This window comes from Clupea harengus, chromosome 21 (genome assembly GCF_900700415.2).
Source record: "Clupea harengus chromosome 21, Ch_v2.0.2, whole genome shotgun sequence".
NCBI classification, from domain to species: Eukaryota; Metazoa; Chordata; class Actinopteri; order Clupeiformes; family Clupeidae; genus Clupea; species Clupea harengus.
This window is the reverse complement of record NC_045172.1, coordinates 4,562,101-4,581,035: the sequence shown is the minus strand read 5'-3', so window position 1 is coordinate 4,581,035 and position 18,935 is coordinate 4,562,101. Positions and strand designations below refer to the sequence as shown.

The 18,935-nt window shown below is 43.7% G+C and overlaps 1 protein-coding gene across 9 annotated transcripts; it reads left to right on the top strand.

Moving 5' to 3' along the window:
- Positions 1-2,514: 2,514 nt before the first annotated feature.
- LOC105894550 (poly(rC)-binding protein 3) lies at positions 2,515-17,733 on the top strand. Of its 9 annotated transcripts, none has more exons than XM_031558803.2 (13): positions 2,515-2,788; positions 7,468-7,637; positions 7,768-7,791; positions 7,897-7,929; positions 8,149-8,265; positions 8,797-8,928; positions 9,849-9,977; positions 11,311-11,460; positions 11,893-11,937; positions 12,661-12,739; positions 13,589-13,641; positions 14,397-14,566; positions 15,104-17,733. In XM_031558803.2, the coding sequence occupies exons 2-13, from the start codon at positions 7,563-7,565 to the stop codon at positions 15,156-15,158; spliced, it is 1,062 nt and encodes a 353-aa protein (XP_031414663.1). In that variant the 5' UTR covers positions 2,515-2,788; positions 7,468-7,562; the 3' UTR covers positions 15,159-17,733. The 9 variants fall into 9 exon arrangements, 7 of the variants coding, with proteins under 7 accessions (XP_031414663.1, XP_042558837.1, XP_042558835.1 ...); XM_042702903.1 differs by lacking the exon at positions 2,515-2,788 and adding an exon at positions 2,817-3,918 and having other exon boundaries at positions 11,896-11,937; positions 12,664-12,739; XM_042702901.1 differs by lacking the exon at positions 2,515-2,788 and adding an exon at positions 2,817-3,918 and having other exon boundaries at positions 11,896-11,937.
- Positions 17,734-18,935: the final 1,202 nt, after the last annotated feature.

The window sequence follows — 18,935 nt, the reverse complement described above, 5'->3', positions numbered from 1 at the left end:
TAATCATGTTCATTAAAACCTATTGATTTAATGAACAACTCTCCTAGCGGCACAACTCTGATTACTCCCCTGCCGCTCATCCTCGTCTCTAATTAACTTTTATTCAGCTCAGCCCTGTAATTGGAATCACTCTTTCACACACACCCATACACACACATGAGCACACACACACACCATCGGAAAGATCTTGTTTGCTCTCTCAAACGTATACACACACAGATGCTCACTACACACAAGCTTTCATACACACTCTCACTCTCACTCTCTCTCTCTCTCTCTCACACACACACACACACACACACACACACACACACGCCATCGGAAAGCAATGGCTCTCTCCCTCTCTCTGATCACTCTCTCCTTCACGCCTCTCTTGGTTCATCTGCTGCTAAGGATGATGACATGGGGACAGGGGCCGGCCCGCTCACAGGGGCCAACTGGTCACCTTGCTGGGGGCCATTTTGGGCTGCTTTACCAATACTCCCCCTCTTGCCTGTGCAGCCGCAGCCTCGTACACACAGTCTGGCTCTGGGAACGTCTGACTCTGCCTGTCTGTGGCCTGCTGTCTCCAGCCGCCGCGCTTTTGTAGCTCTCTCTCTTGTCTCTCCATCACTCCTTTCTTTCTTTCTTTTTCTCTTTCTTTCTTGGTCGCTCTTTCTTTCTTGGTCACTTATTCCCTTGCCAAGGGTTGGAGTCCACAAGACACTAAATGATCAGTGTTGTTTCAGTGTTGTTGTTAAATGTTATAACTGTATAACTGCAAATATATTTGACGTGTTATTTGGGCTGTCGCTGCCCTGTGTTCATTATTCAGTTTAGTCTGTGAAGAGACGAGGACAAAGAGCAGCATGGAGAAAAGATGACCTGTGAACTTTCTCACCAGACTTGCTGATAGACAGATTATGTGTCCTCTAGGCAGCAATTAGCTCTTTTATATGTCATAGGTGCAGTGGGATGTTTCTGTCAGGTGATGGAATGCACTCATACAGTATAGAAAGGTTTTGGTCAAATTGGAAAATTGCTTTTTTTTCCCACACACAGCGCACTAATGGAATTAAGAGATGCTTCCAAGTCATTAAAAGTTCCGATATGGCTGGCCTGTGTCTGAAGGACAATGAGGAAGAGCCATAGTCCTTGTTTGAATATAAACGGTTTCCTCTGACTTAGCAGTCTTTTCTTTCCCATTCACTGTCTCCGGCTTAATGTGGAACAAATTTACTGCTCTATTTGTGCCATGCCTGCAGGCCATCCAATAGTCAGACAACGTGCTCGATCTACACTTGATGTTACCCTATGGTTCGGCTGCAGTGATGTACCACTTTGAGAGATGTTTACGAATGTTCAACTGAGAAAACAACAATAATAACAATAACAAATAAAACCCCTCATTGGCTTTGGTTTCACAAAAGGCAAACACATAATGTGGGAGGGACGATGATTTAGTGATATTTTTGGGGGGAGAGCCTTATGCATATGATCACTGAACTGTCCAGGGAAACAATCAGGGAATTGGGACACACACAAATTACATTGTCTATGTTGTGTCTAATGCGATACCCCCCAACCCCTCCTCATACACACACACACACACACTTACACACTCACACACACACATACACACACTTACACACACACACACACACAGACCCCCCCTAACCCCCAAAGATATACATCCACTCAGCCCGTGCCGTAGACCTGGCATGGAGCCGTGATGACTGGAGATTAATTCTTGTGCATCTGACATCTCGGTGGATTTGCGCAGGGATTGTTAATCCCAGAGGGATGTCACTAAAGCCCAACCTAATTCGAGCCATGAGATTTCAAATGTAGGAGAAAATCGGTGGAGAGGACCCATACTGCGGACTTCAGTCCAGAGATGTCTGTCCTCCCCCCACCCCCTCTCCCCCTTATGTCCAGCATATTAACACATTTACCCTACCGCGTGCCCTGTGTGTGTGTGAGTGTGTGTTTGTGTGTGTAGGGGTATAATGGGGGCGGGTTGTTTAATATGATACTGTCGTCTGTTTACCATTCATGAGGGGTTGGGTTGGGTTCTACAGTAAGTGTGTTAATTTGTGTGTGTATTCATGCATGTGTGTCCACGCCAGAAGCTGCATCTTTAAATGTGTGTGTGGTGACTGGGGTGAATGTGGTTGTATGTGCACCACATGTGTGTATTTGGCCTATATGTAAGTATGTTTGTGTACATTTGAATGTGTGTGTGTGTTTTGTGTACTTGCTGTTCTGGAAATGGCCGTCCACCAAGGCTGATGCCTGCTCTGTCCCCTCAGAACCTAACAGGAATAAAAGTGGTGTTCTGATGCGCGATCTCGCCCTGGGCCCGAGGGCAGAGGTTGCAGCGATGAAGCATCACCCAATGGGTGCTCTCGGATGCCAGTGTGCCTCAGTGGGCAGCTCCCATCATCCCCTGGGAGAAGGAGGGGGGGTCCCCCTCAGCTTGGGCACCCCCTCACCCATTGACCCTCTTTCACCACAACACAAAGTGGCAGCACTGGCAGTGTTGACGAATCGCGCCCCGAAAAAATTTGCACAGACCCGAGCCTCGCTTTTTCACCATTTTGTCGTTTTTCCAGAGGTCACGTGATTCCACGGCCCGCCCACGTGTCGCTGTCAGTGGACCAATCAGATGTCAACGTTCGATCTAAGCTGGGCGAAACGCGAGGGGGAAAAAATAATTTTCCCTGTGTGTGTTGTGCACGTTTTTTTCTATCTTTAATCTTTTCGCAAACGTCGAAAGTGGAGGCCATCTGTGTGGCGCAGCACAAAGGTAAAGCCTCTTTAAAAAATAATGCTTTTGCCTTCTGCTTCTTCCTCTTGTGGTCAATGTAGCAAATATATATATAAATAATCAGCTAAATCACAATGCGTAGATAGCCATTTAGTTCTTTTGTGTTTTATCGTTGTCTTCTGATGGGTCGTTTTACTAGACATTGACCGGTTAAGGGCCGTTGAGGTTTTGATTTTCATTTTGAAATGCGTGGTGTTGGACAAAGTCAAGTGGACAGACGAGGTTGACATTGGTCATCATTTTTATTCGTCTTTTGCATCAGTGATGTAATGCTGTATTAATGACGTAAACAGGATCATGGTGGGTGCATTATTAATTCATGGCGCACGTTCTAAAGACTCGATGCGGATGGAATGTTTCTTCGTATTGGTTTTGACTGTAATTGTGTGTGAGGCGAGACCCTAAGTCGTGGTCTCTCAGTGAGCAAACACAAAAGGCAGAAGCATGCCTCCATTCTCATGAGAAACACACATAAGGCTTGCAGCAGGGGCCCGAGTCATTGTTGCCTTAATTACGACTCTGCCATATGCCATTGTCCAGGAGAAATAACGACGCAGTTTGAAAACGAACTGGGTAATTATTCTCGACGCAAAGTTTTTGTTTAGGTTTCGCTTACATTTTTTGGTGATTGAGTGAGTGGATCGCATCAGTACTTCATTTTTGATATGAAACCTTGGAGCCAACGGACTCTTTGTAGGGATATAATGACCACACAGAATGCAATGTGTTCAGTATGTACTGCCAACTTGAAACTGGACAACCTCCACAATCATTACCGCAATTATCATCACTGTGACAATTCGTCCCGATCATCGGTCATAAACTGGTTCAGGGCTGAAAAGAATGAATAGTCTGTGTGCTGTGGTCTCCAAAGAGCACCTACAGTGTGCTGCTGGATCCCCACACATCCATAACCTTCAGTCCAATCCGGTGACAGCCTAATACTCATCCTTGCCGCACCAAATCTCATCCTAGTCTGTCTTTTTGGTGCTGAGTCTGTGGGGACCATCAAATGAAGATCAAACGTACGGTTGGGAGCAGACTTTGTCTCTGTCCCCATCTATCTTCCTGATACGGCCCTCGTGATCTCTTTGCCATGACGTCCTGTGGTGAGAGATATTGATTAAACGCTGTGAGAGTGATTAACCACTGGAAAAAATTCTGAGACTTACTTTGCTGCCGGGATATAGTCATTATTTATTAATCCGTAACAGAGAGAAAAGTAGTCAAAGTGGACTTGGTGGTCAAAGTGTGGCGGGTTTGTACAGAGGTTTGAGAAGTCATTTTATGATCCCTGTGTTCCCAAACTGTGCACGAGTGAGAGGAGACGTTATCATCAGTTGATCGCAGTGGTTGTATAATCTTATTACAGTCGTGCTGTTATTGAGCTGCCTTTTGGAAGTTTCTATTTTCTAAGTGTGCTGTGGGCAATATACATGTCATCACATCAACATACACCACTTAATTTGACTTTGTTTATAGAAAAAAATGGATTACACAGCTGCATAAAATAGAATACTAGATTAGTGTTTCCCTGAAGTGGATATGTGGCAACATTTAATCATTTGTTTTGCCACTGTCCAAGTGACCTGAATTGAATATGATTCGGTGTAACATGCATGTGGGTGTTGTGGATGAAGCCTCTTGCCTTCGATGTGGGTATTTTCTCTCATTTTATTTAATCTTAGGGTCAGAACGAGGGACGCAGTGGATACAAATCCTGTCCAGACTGGGGTGTTGTAAGAGGCTTTGCATGAGCTGAGTGTTCTCACATCCAGCCACCAGATCCGGCCCCGATCCGGCCCAGACGTGCTCTGGAGTCAGTCACTCTCTGTTCACCTGTCACTGACCTGCTACAGTCTAGCACAGCAGGGTTAAACAGAGTGCTAGAAAGGACACCTCCAGTGCACTACACCTGTAAGACCTCATGGTCATGGTACTGCAAAACCATCACTTTTTACCCATGTAGAACCCTTTAGCATTTCCTGGAACCAAGAGGTTACTGCAGTCGGCTGTTAGAATCAATCTCTTGCTCCAGTTAGCATTCGACTATGGACACGAAGTCAAAGAGTAATGTGTTCCAGAAATCGGCTTAGTTACTATTTGTCAAATAGATGTTAGTTTAAATCTCTAGCTTCTGATATTTTGATTTCTCTAATATTATAGGATAACTGAAATCTGTTTTTCCCTATAAACACAGAGGCCCACAGTGACACTTTGGGTCACAAAAAAACACATTTCTGAAGATTTTCTTAAAGGATTCACTACATATTTACTCCATTTCATTGGTTTATTCTGTCATTGCATTGCTATCGTGTGTCCATTTTTTACAGATATGTCCAGATAAGTCTGAAATATTTGGACGCTTTCACTGCAGCAAGGTGTTAGTTCATCACCTATTCCTCAAGTCCCTAAGTGGGCCCGTGTCTGAAACAGCCAAACCCTTGTTCCCCATGACTCTCATTCAAGGGTATTTTAATTAGTCATAACCCAGTGTGTCAGGTTTATGTAACAGGCTTGTTCTTTTTGACACGTCAGTTGTCGGACAGTCACCTGTCCCTTGTCCTGCCTGTGAGGGTCACGACCTGCAGTGAAGCTGGGGAAGCCGTTAGAGAAGTCTCCTGGCTCTCTCTCTCATCCTGGTTCTTTTGTTCTGGGGGTTGTCTGTATTGGCTTTTTGCTCCGTGGATCTGCTTTCACTTGGCTGGCTCTGAAAGGGACGACACATCGTTCATTGTGAGCTGCTCTGCATACCGCAGGCTGCCCTTAAGTATTAAAACTAAATCACAACGAGAAAAGAAAAGTCTCTCTCTCTCTCTCTCTTTCTCTCTCTCTCTCTCTCTTCCTCCCTTTAACATTGCTGCGCAGTCTGCAGTGCAGAGCAGCAGAGTTGGGGGTGGGGGGGGGGGCTGGAGAAAGAGAGAAAAAAAGGGAGCGTTTTTTCGGAGCGGTGCTCAGTCGAGCGCGAAGCGTGCTTAATTCGATAGCCGCCACAGAGGAAGGGGGCAGAAGCTCTTTAGCAGAAGGCTTGACCCACTTTCCCCATCAGATGTCACCTCCGTGAGAAGCGCGGCTCGTCCTCTCTAAGCAATGGTGCACACTACACAGAGAGAGAGAGAGAGAGACAGAGAGAGACAGAGAGAAAACAAGGCTGCGCTCTTGCAGCTCAATTAGCACAACTGTTAATATGTATGTGTCAATGCTCGACAAGGAGACAGATAGCATCTCCCCTGTCCTGTCAAGGCAGAGGGATAAGGGAAGGTAGATAATGAGGGAGGGAGAGAGAAGGGGGAGAACAGGAAAAGGAAGCAGCCTTTGAGTAGGCCATGCCTTGGAGCTGGCATTTGTTCAAACATGAGGCCATTTTGTTTGTGCAAAGACCTTGGAAAATGCACCCTCCTGCCTCGCGCCTCTCTCTCTCTCTCTCTCTCTCTCTCTCTCTCTCTCTCTCTCTCTCTCTCTCTCTCTCTCATTCACTCACACACACAGCGCACACACACACAGAGGGAAACAGAACTATTTTATTTTTCATTTCACAGGAGCTCTCCTGTTAATTTTATTTCTCTCCTGTGGCACTAGGCTACTGTACAAGAAAGCAGTCCTGTAGATGGATGGCATCCCATAATACCGCCCTCAGTCCCCGGCAACAGTTTTGTAATGCTGTGGCTTTGATTTCTTCATCGTGCTATCTCTCTCTGGCTGGACCCTGAGCCGTCATCTGGGCCGGTTATTTGTGGATTATTTCTGTGCGCTGGCTACGCTGCCCTCCAACCTCTGGATGGTCTTAACCCGGATTAGGGCTTTATGTAATCCCAGCATCCTCTGAGAGATTGGAGGAGGACAGCTGGCAACAACAGCGCCGATCCCATCTCTATCCACTTTCCCCGTCCACTCCGAGGCTTCTTAGCAGACACGGCTGAAGTCCAGAGCGCTTTCAGAGCTGCAGTATAGTAACTGATGCTGATGACGGATGGCTGTTTATGATTGTTTGTGAAGGAACATTGTCTTGAGGAACACCGGTGGCAAAGATGAGTTTTAGATGTGGTCTCTGGCAGACTTGTGTGAGCTAACCAAGATGGGTGGCCACTAAGAACAACAGAGACAGCCACTGCCACTAAAGTATGAGGTTGTTGATGCTGGGTCTTCATCAGATACAGCAGAGTGCTTGGCTTGTATGGTTAGGACACTGAACAGTGAGGATGCATAGTTGCTGTGTGTTATAGGAAATATTCCCCTGGTTCTGTCATATACTGTAGGTTTCCCAGATTTGACTAAGATGGTATTATCACAGGCTTAATACTCTCCCATGAAAAACATAATTCTATATCTCCTCTCAAAGCAATCATCCATACATCCATGCCATGATCCCATTGAGGATTGTGATAAGACTACTCCCCCTTGTGGCTTCATGTGGTATAAAATGGGAGATGATGCTTTGAGATTACCATTATTCACGTGGTAGTTCCTAAGATGATGTGTGCTATTCTTCTCAATGATGCATAATAGTGGTGGTTTATATTGTGTGTGTGCACGTGCGTGTGTGTGTATGTGTATGTGTATGTGTGTTTCAGCAGGTGTGCGTTTGCAAACATATATGTTTATATTAGTGTGTATCACCTTAAACCTTACTGTACACCTGCCAATCTTGTCCACTGCAGCTGACTGGTTGGCTGTCCTTCCCATCACCGACACTCTGGCCCTATCGGATCCCTCTGCACTTGATCACACCCAGCCCTTCTCAACCGACCCCATAATGGAACCTGCCAAAGTCCAGTCCGAAGGCGGGCTGAATGTCACTCTGACTATCCGGCTTCTGATGCATGGCAAGGTGAGGATGCAAAAATGCATAATAATAATAAAAGACAAATATGTAAATAAAGTAATGCATGGGTGCCCATTTGACCCATATCGTTAGAGTATTATGGAATTTATTTGTTCATTTGCTTGTCATTTTGCAGGAGGTTGGTAGCATCATCGGAAAGGTAAATGGACACTTTTATTGTGTGTAATTATAACATATAATTTACAAGAACCTAAGATTTTAGTAATGAAACAGTCTAGTGACTCTACTGATCTTCACTTTTCAGAAAGGAGAAACTGTCAAAAAAATGCGTGAAGAGGTAAGCGGTCTACGGTCTAAAAGTGACTTTATCACTGTTACAATATGGTCAGCAGGCAATTCTATTATATGTTTAAAATCTATGTCAGAATTGTGTTGTGTTTTGGATGAGCAAAAGCGTATTCATTTAAGTAGAATAATTATTAGTAGAATTGAAATCATATTGAATTGAATTGAACTGAGGTAATGCAAATGGTTCCTGTTCCTGTGGTTCTCATAGAGTGGTGCACGCATCAACATTTCGGAGGGGAACTGCCCTGAGAGGATAGTCACCATCACCGGCCCCACAGATGCCATTTTTAAGGCCTTTGCCATGATCGCCTACAAATTTGAAGAGGTACTTATATAAATATAAATGCTGTACTTTACGTATATTTAAAACAGATTTGCATTGGGAATGTCTTATTGTTGGACATATAATAGAAACATCTTAAGCTACAATGGGCTCTAATTTTTCACAATGGGCTCTAACGATTATTATTCATCAAGCCAAACTGTCTCTCCAAAAAAAAGCATTCAGCTACCATGAGCGGTGTGTGCTTCATAAATATTTGACTTCACTGTATTGTTTCACACTTTGTGAAGAAACTTTGGTTTCATAAAGTTGGTTTCACTATAGCTGATACATTTGTGTGATGCTTCAAGAAAGTCTTTGTTCTTTGATAAAGATAAAGTTAAGACAAAGCTTCTGTCATCAGTGTGTTCTAAGTAGAACGTTTGCTATTTTAGTTGGAATACTTCATGTAGTTCTTAATTGCCCCATTTTTAGAGTAAGAGTTCTGCAAAAAAACCTAGAATGCTCCTGGGAGTTCTTTGAGCATTATGAGGAACTGTGATCTGGAATGTTCCGTGTCATGTACCCCCTCAGGACATCATCAACTCCATGAGCAACAGCCCAGCCACCAGCAAACCACCAGTTACCCTACGCCTGGTGGTCCCGGCCAGCCAGTGTGGCTCCCTCATCGGGAAAGGGGGCTCCAAGATTAAGGAGATGAGAGAGGTAAGGGGTTCCTTAGTAGTGTGTGTGTGTGTGTGTGTGTGTTTATAACCGGAACCAGAGAGTACAAGGCTTTAGTCTCATTGGGAAAAGGGGGCTCCAAGATTAAGGAGATGAGAGAGGGTAAGGGTAAAGGGTGTGTTTGTGTGTGTGTGTGTGTGTGTGTGTGAGATTATTACCGGTATCAAACAGGAGAATACAAGGTTTTAGTTTTCTCAGACAGACAGGCTCAGTGTGTTATGCCTTGGCCTGCTGGTTTCTGAAAAGTATGGATTTTCTGTGTGAACTGAAAAGCAGCACTCAGTAGACTTTAAGGTAGAGCATGTGGTTTTTGTTGTTAATAAAACAAGAACGCCACAGGCCCAACACAAGTATGTGATTCTGAAGGCGTGATGAGAAACATTGTCTTCCTCTGCATTGTTTTCTATTATAGGCCTGATTTGTTTACATGCCTCAGGCACTGACAAATACAAATCAATGCATAGCAAACACCTGAGACAAGTCCTGAAACATCCCTTGCCTGTCCATTCACAGAATATTAGTTGCGTGGTTGATTCTGTGATTCTTTTTGTTGTTTGTTTGCCTCTCCATTAGTCCTGGCCTGTCAGAGTTAAGTTCAGACGTTGACAACAACTTCTGTAAGAAGAATGATTTGGAAATGTTGTGTTTACTGTTAGAATAGCAAACTTCCAGAAAATACAAGAACAGAAAAGGGCCTTTTCTTGTGCAGTTTATCTTGAACATCCACTCATACTCTCCTCCATAGCACTACACCTGTAAGTATTCATCACTCACACCTAGAGAGGGAGGTTAGATCCATCTTTGTCGTCGTCATTGTCGTCTTTGACAGAAGTCATTGTAAAACCAAAGTGTTTGGCTGGAGGATATTGACCTGTGGTATCTCTCTCTCTCTCTCTCTGCAGTCCACAGGTGCCCAGGTGCAGGTGGCAGGGGACATGCTGCCCAACTCCACAGAGAGAGCAGTCACCATCTCCGGCACGCCAGAAGCCATCATCCAGTGTGTGAAGCAGATCTGTGTGGTGATGCTGGAGGTACTGGGCCCTATATGTGTGTGTGTGTGTGTGTGTGTGTGTGTGTGTGTGTGTGTGTGTGTGTGTGTGTGTGTGGGTAGGTGAATGTGAGAGAAAGTGTGTGTGTGTGTGGGGGGGGGGGGGGGGGGGGGGGTAGGTGAATGTGAGAGAGAGAGAGTGTGTGTGTGTGTGTGTGTGTGTGTGTGTGTGTGTGTGTGTGTGTGTTTGTGTGTGTGTGTATTTATGTTTGTTTGGGTGCAGATGTGTGGGTGTATGTTTGTACTGTGTGTGTGTGTGTGTAAATGTCTGTCTGTGGTTCTAATGGAAGGAACATCTACTTCTAGTGGTTACTACCAATTACCAGAGCACAGAGACTTAGCCTGCTCCAAATGACAGCCATCAAATGACATTTCAGTAAGGCCTGCTTCAAGCATGTACTTTGAGTCAATTAGGAAAATCTGACCTTAACGTGTCTTTGTACAGAATCCCTCATCTTTCTGCACTTTAAAAAGCAAAGCACTTCTTTTTTTTCAAAGCAATACTTTAATGTCTTTTTAAAATATGAAATGGCCAACAATCACAACCCTGTTCACGTGTCATGATATGTGATTTATATTTCCAATATATGTTTCACGACAAACTTGAAGCTTGCTGAGACTTTACATGTCTAAAAAATATGAAGATTGTTGCATCAGTGAATAGTGCATAGTGTTTGCATCAGTGCAACCCAGAGAAAACACCTTGGGTAACCTTATATACTACATAGCCCTTGGTACATTGGACCTATACTGTTAAATGCAGTTCAACTCACTATCTCTCAATGTGTGACAGCACTTTGATACTTTGCAGTTACATGAACCCAAACCTAGCCCTTGTCCTAACTCTAACCCCACCCTGGTTTGATGTAATTACAATGTATCACTGTGCTAATACTCATTAGGACTTAATACATTATACGTCATCTAATAGTACAGGGACTATGGATCACAATGCATTGCTTAAATTAGTCAAACTTAGAAAGAACAACTTCTATCTTATCCTTTCTTCAATGTTAACATCTGATTACTGAGAGACAGATGATGAAGCCAGATCCACAGTTTTTCTTTGCTCTCTCTCTCTCTCTCTCTCTCTCTCTCTCTCTCTCTCTCTCTCTCTCTCTCTCTCTCTTACGTTCCCTCCATTCCTCAGTTTCTCAAGTCCCTCTCTCTGACATGGACCTGTGGATTAATACTGTGTCTGCCTTGCGCCCCTCTCTCTTTCCCCTTCTCTCTCTCCTCTCTGCCCTTCATCTCTCCGTCTCCCCCTCCTCCTCCTCCTCCTCCTCCTCCTCTGCTCCCACCTGTGCCTCTCTAAGTCCCCTCCCAAAGGTGCCACCATCCCCTACCGGCCCAAGCCCGCCGCCGCTCCCGTCATCTTCACCGGGGGGCAGATGAGGGCGGCCGACCCCCTGGGTGCTTCCTCCACGGCCAACCTCAGTCTGCTGCTCCAGCACCAGCCACTGCCTGTGAGTGCCACACAAAGATATACTAACACACACACACACACACACACACACACACACACACACACAGAAACACACTGAGATACACACATTGTTTGCACACACACACATACACATCCACACACACTAACAATTTAAGGTGCACATTTTTCATGTGCACACAGACACAATCGCACAAAACACATTAACACACACACACAACCTATAGCTGTTTGACACTCAAAGGAAATGAAATGTAGATATACACATGAACAAAATCTTCATATGCACAAAATGCACATTAACTATGACTTCAGTTTCAAAGTGCTAACTGACATACACTGTCTGTCTCTCTCTTTGTGTCCCTCTACTTGGGTTTAATTCTCTCTCTCTTCCACCCCACCCCCTTTCTCTATCCCCCTCTCTCTCTCTCTACCCCCCTTCTTCATTTCTCAGCAGGCTTACACCATTCAGGGACAGTACGCCATCCCGCACCCTGACGTGAGTGTTCTTCCTCCCGACACTGATGCCTTTGACCATGACCAGCAGCCTGCATGCCTCTTATCTTCGACTTCCTCCCATATTAATATTAATCATAATATTAATAGCGCATTTCTGATATGTGATAATTTGTCTGTCAGAACCAAATTAGATCTCTGCCCTCCAGAACTTGATGGGACATGGCTTGAGGGAGATCCGTAAGGAAAGATTGCCTACCCATGCATAACTGGGTCGAATTGATCATTAATCTTTAAAAGGTCTTCAATGTTTGGTCAATAATCGAGGGACGAGGTGCAGGGTGAATCAGACCCCCTCCGCTGTGGCTCTTTACGCCCCGTAGGCTTCATATCTCCGTTCAGGCCAAGTCTTACTAAAGTCTCCTCTAGCCTTTTGACTCTCTTCTTTCTTTTCTCTGTCTGTCTGTCTGTTTGTCTCTCTTTCTCTCTGTCTCTCTCTCTCTATCTGTCGCTCTTGCCTTCTCCTCCTTCACCACCAACGTTCCATTGCTTCTCCTCGCTCTCACTCGTTCTCTCTTACTGTCTTTTTCTCTCTATTTCTCTTTCTCTCTCTCTCTCTCATGGTCTCTTTCTCTCTCTTTCCCTCTCTTTCCCTCTCTCTGTCTGTCTGTCTGTCTGTCTGGTGGAGTTGTGGGCGCCTCAGAGCGACTCCTGTGTTTCTAATGATAACCTCTTAGTCTCACTGTCCTCCTCCTGCCCCCCTCAGCAGTTGACCAAGCTTCACCAGTTGGCTATGCAGCAAACCCCCTTTACCTCCCTCGGACAGACCACCCCCGCTTTCCCTGGTACGTACCCACGCTCCCCACTTTTAAAAGACACGCTCCTTCTCACCGTAGCACCCGTAGAAAGTCACCACTCTCTCTCTCTCTCTCTCTCTCTCTCTCTCTCTCTTTTGTCTGTCTGTCCGTCCGACCGTCAGTCTGTTTGTCTTTGTCTCTCTTTCTCTTTTTTTCGTCTCGTCTTTTCCTACCACCCCTTTTCAACACGAGCCTGGTCAATGCTCTTGAGGGTTTTTTATTTAATTTTTTATTTTTATTTCTGGTCTTCCTTTGGTTCCTTTATAAACATGGAAAAGGTTTGAGTCTGGAGAGGTCCGTTTTTCTCAGCGCGACAGGATTAAGCTCAGTGAGAGGTGCAGGTCGTAGAATGAGTTCGGTGTGATATTAAGTATCCAGAAGGGGGCACTATACTGCTCATTCATTCAGCATCCTCACATGCATCAGAAGCATGTATGCAGATAAACACAGGGTACAAATGCTGGATTGAAAAAAATGGTTAGGTAGAAACTCAAAGTGTGAGAGGGACGGGACTAATATTCTTTTGGCCCGTGAGTGGACATGATGTCCTCTCTCTCCCTCACTCTTTCTTTCGTTCTCTTGGTCTCTGCCTCTATCTTTTTCTTCTGTTCCTCTGTTTCTGGCTTTTTTCTCTTGACTTTTCCTCTCCCTCCTACTTTCTTGCTCTCCTTTTATTCTCCCTTTCTCTCTCTCTCTCTCTGGGTTTCTTGTTTAACTTTCCCTCTGCGTCTTCCTCCCTCACTAAACCTCTCTGTCTCTCTTTCTCTCTGTCTTCTTCCCTCTCTCTCCCTCTCTCTCCCCATCCCTCCCTCTCCTGTCATCCCTTCTCTGTTGCAGGTGTGGATGCCAGTCCACAGGCCAGTACTCATGAGCTCACCATTCCCAATGATGTGAGTATTGGCTTCCTCAGTGTTATTATCACACACTAGAACAGCAACAGAACCCGGCCCTGTTCTGATCCGGTTCTGATCTCCCAGGTCTGGGCCAGACCGGGGCCAGACCGGGGCCGGACCCCTTCCTGGGGTTAGTTATGGTGCATTTCCACTATGGGGTAAAACCCAGGTGTCTTTTTTGGTTTCCATCCCTGAGGTTGGGCTGTGGTCCAAACAGCCTCCTCTCGGTCCTGGAGTGGGGCAGGGCCGAATCGGAGCTGAACTAGGGACTTTAGGAATGGAATATAATGCAACAATAAAACCTCTGAAATCAAAGACACTGTTTCAAACAATTTCAGGACATGGCCCTGGTCTTTAGTGGGAAAAGACCATTACAAACCAGAGCTTCCACCTGAACATTATTCATAACTACCCAAATATCTTAAACGCACAATTGTCCCATGAGTTTGGATGTTGGTGACATAGCAGTAAAAATGGCATCATTAGAGGCCTGTGTAATGAGGAAATGAATTATAGTGTGACAAGGTAGGAGTACGGTGAATGATGAATACAATGGGAATAACAAGAAACCTGTAAGTTAAGGTGTCCAAAGACTTCTTTTACTCTGTCCTGAAACTTGCCTCTGGGCTCAGGGGTGGCTTCTCAGTTGTAGAGCAGTCGCTTCTAGAATAGGTCAGCCTCTCCTGGGTCACCAGAGCTGGGCTGTGATTGGTTGACAGGGATTGCATCATACCTCTGCTGTTTCTTCCCAGCTAATAGGCTGCATAATCGGGCGCCAGGGCACCAAAATCAACGAGATCCGCCAGATGTCTGGGGCTCAGATCAAAATTGCTAACGCCATGGAAGGGTCATCCGAGCGCCAGATCACCATCACCGGAACCCCCGCCAACATCAGCCTTGCCCAGTATCTCATCAATGCTAGGTAGGTTTACAGTTACCTTACATGCATCTCCCAGATCCGGGCCAAATCAGGGCCACGTCTGCGTCAAAACTGACCTAGAGTAGACAATGCTCCCTCACAAGCTTTCTGCTGCAGATGCACAGTAATGAGCTCCATCAGATCTTAGTTAGTATTATGGCATTTCTGGTCATACATTTTATATCCCATTGATGCTCGATCAATTTACAGGATACAAGTGTGGTATTATAAACCCATACCCACTCCTGCTGTACCCGTCTCCAGCGCACTCACTGTAAAAGCACTCACTGTAAATGCACTCACTGTAATGAATATTTCCCTAAATCAATCCATTACACATGAAAATGCACAGTTTATGTCAAAGTAAATTCATGCAGGGAGCAACTCATGTCCTATTCATGCCAAATGCAGACTCGTCTTTGAGTCCTTCAAGCAGAAAAGCTTTTTCCTTGGAGAGCTATAATCTAGCCCCCTGAGTTTGAACAAGATAATTGGACACAAATTAACGGTTGTCACTTCTCCCTACAATACCTCTGGCAGGTTCAGAGATGTGGCGGCTATGTGGACTGACCCCTCCTCCATGACGACTTCCTGAAGCCCCCGACATCCCTCTCTCTCTCTCTCTCTCTCAAAGCCCGCGACGGATGACCCTCCCACTATTCTATGGCACTATTGGAGATACAACCACCCCCTTCCACTCCCCTCTCTTTTTTGGACCTTCTCAGCCTCCGTAACAACCTGAGCAATCAACCCCAACTGAAGCTTTATTCTCAGGAAGTTTATATGGCTGTGAGTGACAAAAAGAAAAACCTATTGATTCATAAAAATGGTTTGTTTGTTTGTTTGCTTTTGTGACATGCTAGTCATAACACACCTACGTAGTTTTATTGTCAGAATGTTGACAGAACTCCTGCTATAACTATTCCACGCTGTCATGTTGGATGTGTGTCTGTGTGATATTCTCAGTGGAAACACACTCAAAACATAGAACATGAAGTGCACTGAATGGTTATAACAGATGTTGAGCATGCACTGGATGCATTGTGTAGGCTTATGTGTAAGCCAATGTCACAGTTTTATTTTTATTTTTTTTGCGTGTTTACTTGTTTGTTTGTTTTTTGTCTGTATAGTTTTAGCCCAGTGTGTGAGCATGCTGCATATTTACTCATTTGGTTTGCGATTGAGACGGTTTCATTTCTTCTTTCTGTCTGTTCTCGAGAGCTTATTTATTCAGTCGCTATGTACAGTGCGCTCAATGCGGTCATCAACTGCATTTCTGGAGACCAATTAACTGTGCTCTGTAAATGCATGTTGTTTATTGTACGTTTAGTTTTATCTGTCATGGAGGAAGTTCAGTAAGAGGGCTGTAATCTTTGTCATGCCCCCCCACCCCCTCCCCCTTGATAGTCTCATGAACAATGTAAGACTAGAATTCCAAAATCTTTTCCTCCCTGACGGAAACAGTTTCCCCTTCTTGACTTTGAAAATGCAATAACTTGCTTCTTGCTGTATATTTAATTTGCACATACATACAGAGACGCTGGCTGACTTTTGTCATACTCAGTTGATAGTAACAGTGCTCGACACTCTTCCTAATGCAAAAGAACTGGGCCAGATGGCCACAGATACCCTCAGCCCCGATCACATCCATGTACTCTTTGTTTGTATTTCTTCACTTTACGCAGTTATGAATGCTACCGCTTGAGCCATGGTCAGTGAGTTTGATGTGCTATCTCATGTTTGAGATGAAACGGCGTGGGAGGGAGTTGACTAAATTGTCACTTTTGTTTAAAGCCTTGTGTCAATAGCATTGTATGGTTTAAAAAAATACACCACGTTCCTTGCAAAAGGCTTTTTTTTATTATGAGTAGTTTTTCAACTGATAGGCAGTTGCCTGCAGAATGTTATTTTATTTTTCGCCATTCTCAATGTTTATTCATGGTTTACTTCTAAAGGAATGGTTTTCGGGAAGGATGTTGAAGGATGTCAACTTGACATATTTACCCCTCCTGACATTTGAAGCCATCTCAGTGTTGTTTATGTTCAGCTCTATAACATGTCAATTGGACAACTGGATGAATCTGAAATTGTTTTAAAATGTGTTTGGGGGATCCTTTCCGTTGTCAATTTAAATAACTGAGAATGAAGGGGGGGTTTTGGGTTCAAAATAAGCATGGAACTAGCCTTTGAATGTAATTTTCAAGAACGATCAAAAGGCATTCTTCATTATTTAGTGTTTGTTATAGTGATGCCATATTGCTGTGGACAATTGATATTTCAGGAAATGAACCTAAATAAGGGAATGAATCAACACAGTTAGATGATCGGTGTGGTGAGATGATGTTTTACAAATGGCTAAAAATTGGTTGCTGTACTTAAAATTGTGTTGTAGGTCTTATTCTTTAGCTATGTTAACTGGAACTTGTATTCTATGGAATGTCGTTTATATCAAAGCTATAGACTAGATTTTATTGTTTTACATGACATTGCATTGACAAATTCATTATTGCGGTTGTTATTGCTATTATTGTTATTATTATTACGATTATAACTGTTACATGCATTAATATTTCTTAGGACATCCAAAACAAGTTCATGAAGTGCATGATCTGATTTGTTTCTGCATTGTAGGTTATAACAGGCCATCTCATATGACACAGCTCGTAGAGTGACATACATGTATTCAGTCCATGCTTTACTGGACAGAGCGGTAGATACTTGACTGATCTGGCTGTCCTGTCTGGTGATCCATATTCACATACTTTTGCAGATACTGTACATCCAGTATGTCATAGTATCAGTTTTAGCTGTGGACACACTTTTATATGTGTCCTGTCATCTTTGACTATGACTATTTACAGCAGTTCAGAAAAAAAAGGAAAACAACCAGAAAAAAAAACCAAGAATGACATGAACTGTTGGTGTAATCCAGATGCATTTACTAGTATATATGTTATTTTTGTGTTTCTCATGTGCTAGCAGATATTTAAAAATTGTGCTTCTGTAAAATTTTTGCTGTTTGAAAAAAAAAAACTGTAACGGAGGTTTTGGTTTTTAGTTGGGTGATTTTTCGCTGCTTGCAGATCTACTTTAGATGATCATTATTTAACTTCTTAGGTTACTTTTGAAATGATTTGTGAAGAGGGTCAATAAAGTCTTCTTTTCTGTCACCTATGTGTATGTGTTGTGTTTTTAGTTTTTTTGCATACTGATGAAGATCTGATAAAAATGTTCACACTTGCAGAACTCCTCTTTGCTATGCTAGTTTTCTTAAACAGAGCTTTTAAATACAGAATAGATTATAGTTATAGATTGGACTATTCTTTAGTTCTGGAAGAAAACAATTGATTTGAGATATTGAGCATCTCTGTGGTCGATGTCAAGCCTTTCAGTCAGTCACCTAATGGTTTGTTTTTTCCTGTTTTTTTTTTTCATTCGTTTTCTCTACAGCCTACACACTCTAAAAAAAAAAAAAAAAATTTCTTGAAAATCAATAGGAGTCTACCCAAAGGTTAACCTTATTCCCTGCTGTGTGTAGTTATACAGAACAACTTCATATTGGACAAGGTGTACAAAGGCCCTAGAACACCACTTCGTATCAGTGCTACTCAGTAGTCTGTCTGCTACTGCATAGTCTGAGTGGGAAACCTTCACTAGATCAGCCGCTAAGTAGCCGGTATGGTTGACGGATTGGTCATTGCGTGCACCAACGGTGACGTCAACACAGCACCAAAACCTTTAATGTCCACGATTGGCGGGTGGGTAAGTCGCTACAGTCTTCACCTAAATGGTAAGTGTCGCTGCTGAGAAAAATACCATCTACACCGCTGGAAGTAAAATGCACTGAATTAGAGCACAGCGGGAGAGTACGTATGGAAAAACTTGACAGTTAGCTGTATCACCATTATTGATTTGTGGATTAACCACTGGAAGCAGCAATAACAACAAGTAATGTGCCAAATAGAGCACAGTGAAATAGCCTAAGCTATATGACATGACAGTTAAACTGGATCACCTGTATGTATGTGGGGATTAAACTGGACGGGTCCTAAAGGTTTCTGGTTAGTGTTTTATTGCTATTCACCAGTAAAACTAGCCTGATACATAGCTGTAGGTTAACGTAACTTGTTATGGTAACAAAAGATGGTCTCAACTGAATTATGGAAGTGTTTTTTGTTTCTTTTTTCTAGTGATTTTCATCAGGAAATTAAATTGTGGCATACATTTTGGTTACATGCAAAGTTTTGACCATCAGGCAAGACTGTAAAGTAAGTAAACCACACAAACGTTTGTACTATTGTTGCAGTAATCTCCCCCTGCGCCATCAGGGAGTCCCTATGCTCCTGCATTGAAGAGTCATAGACTTGTGTCA

Excerpts from the sequence above, each read along its gene's own strand:
- LOC105894550 (XM_031558802.2), top strand. Across the intron at positions 8,266-8,796 it reads TCGCCTACAAATTTGAAGAG|GACATCATCAACTCCATGAG; the intron begins GTACTTATATAA and ends GTACCCCCTCAG. Across the intron at positions 8,929-9,848 it reads AGATTAAGGAGATGAGAGAG|TCCACAGGTGCCCAGGTGCA; the intron begins GTAAGGGGTTCC and ends CTCTCTCTGCAG.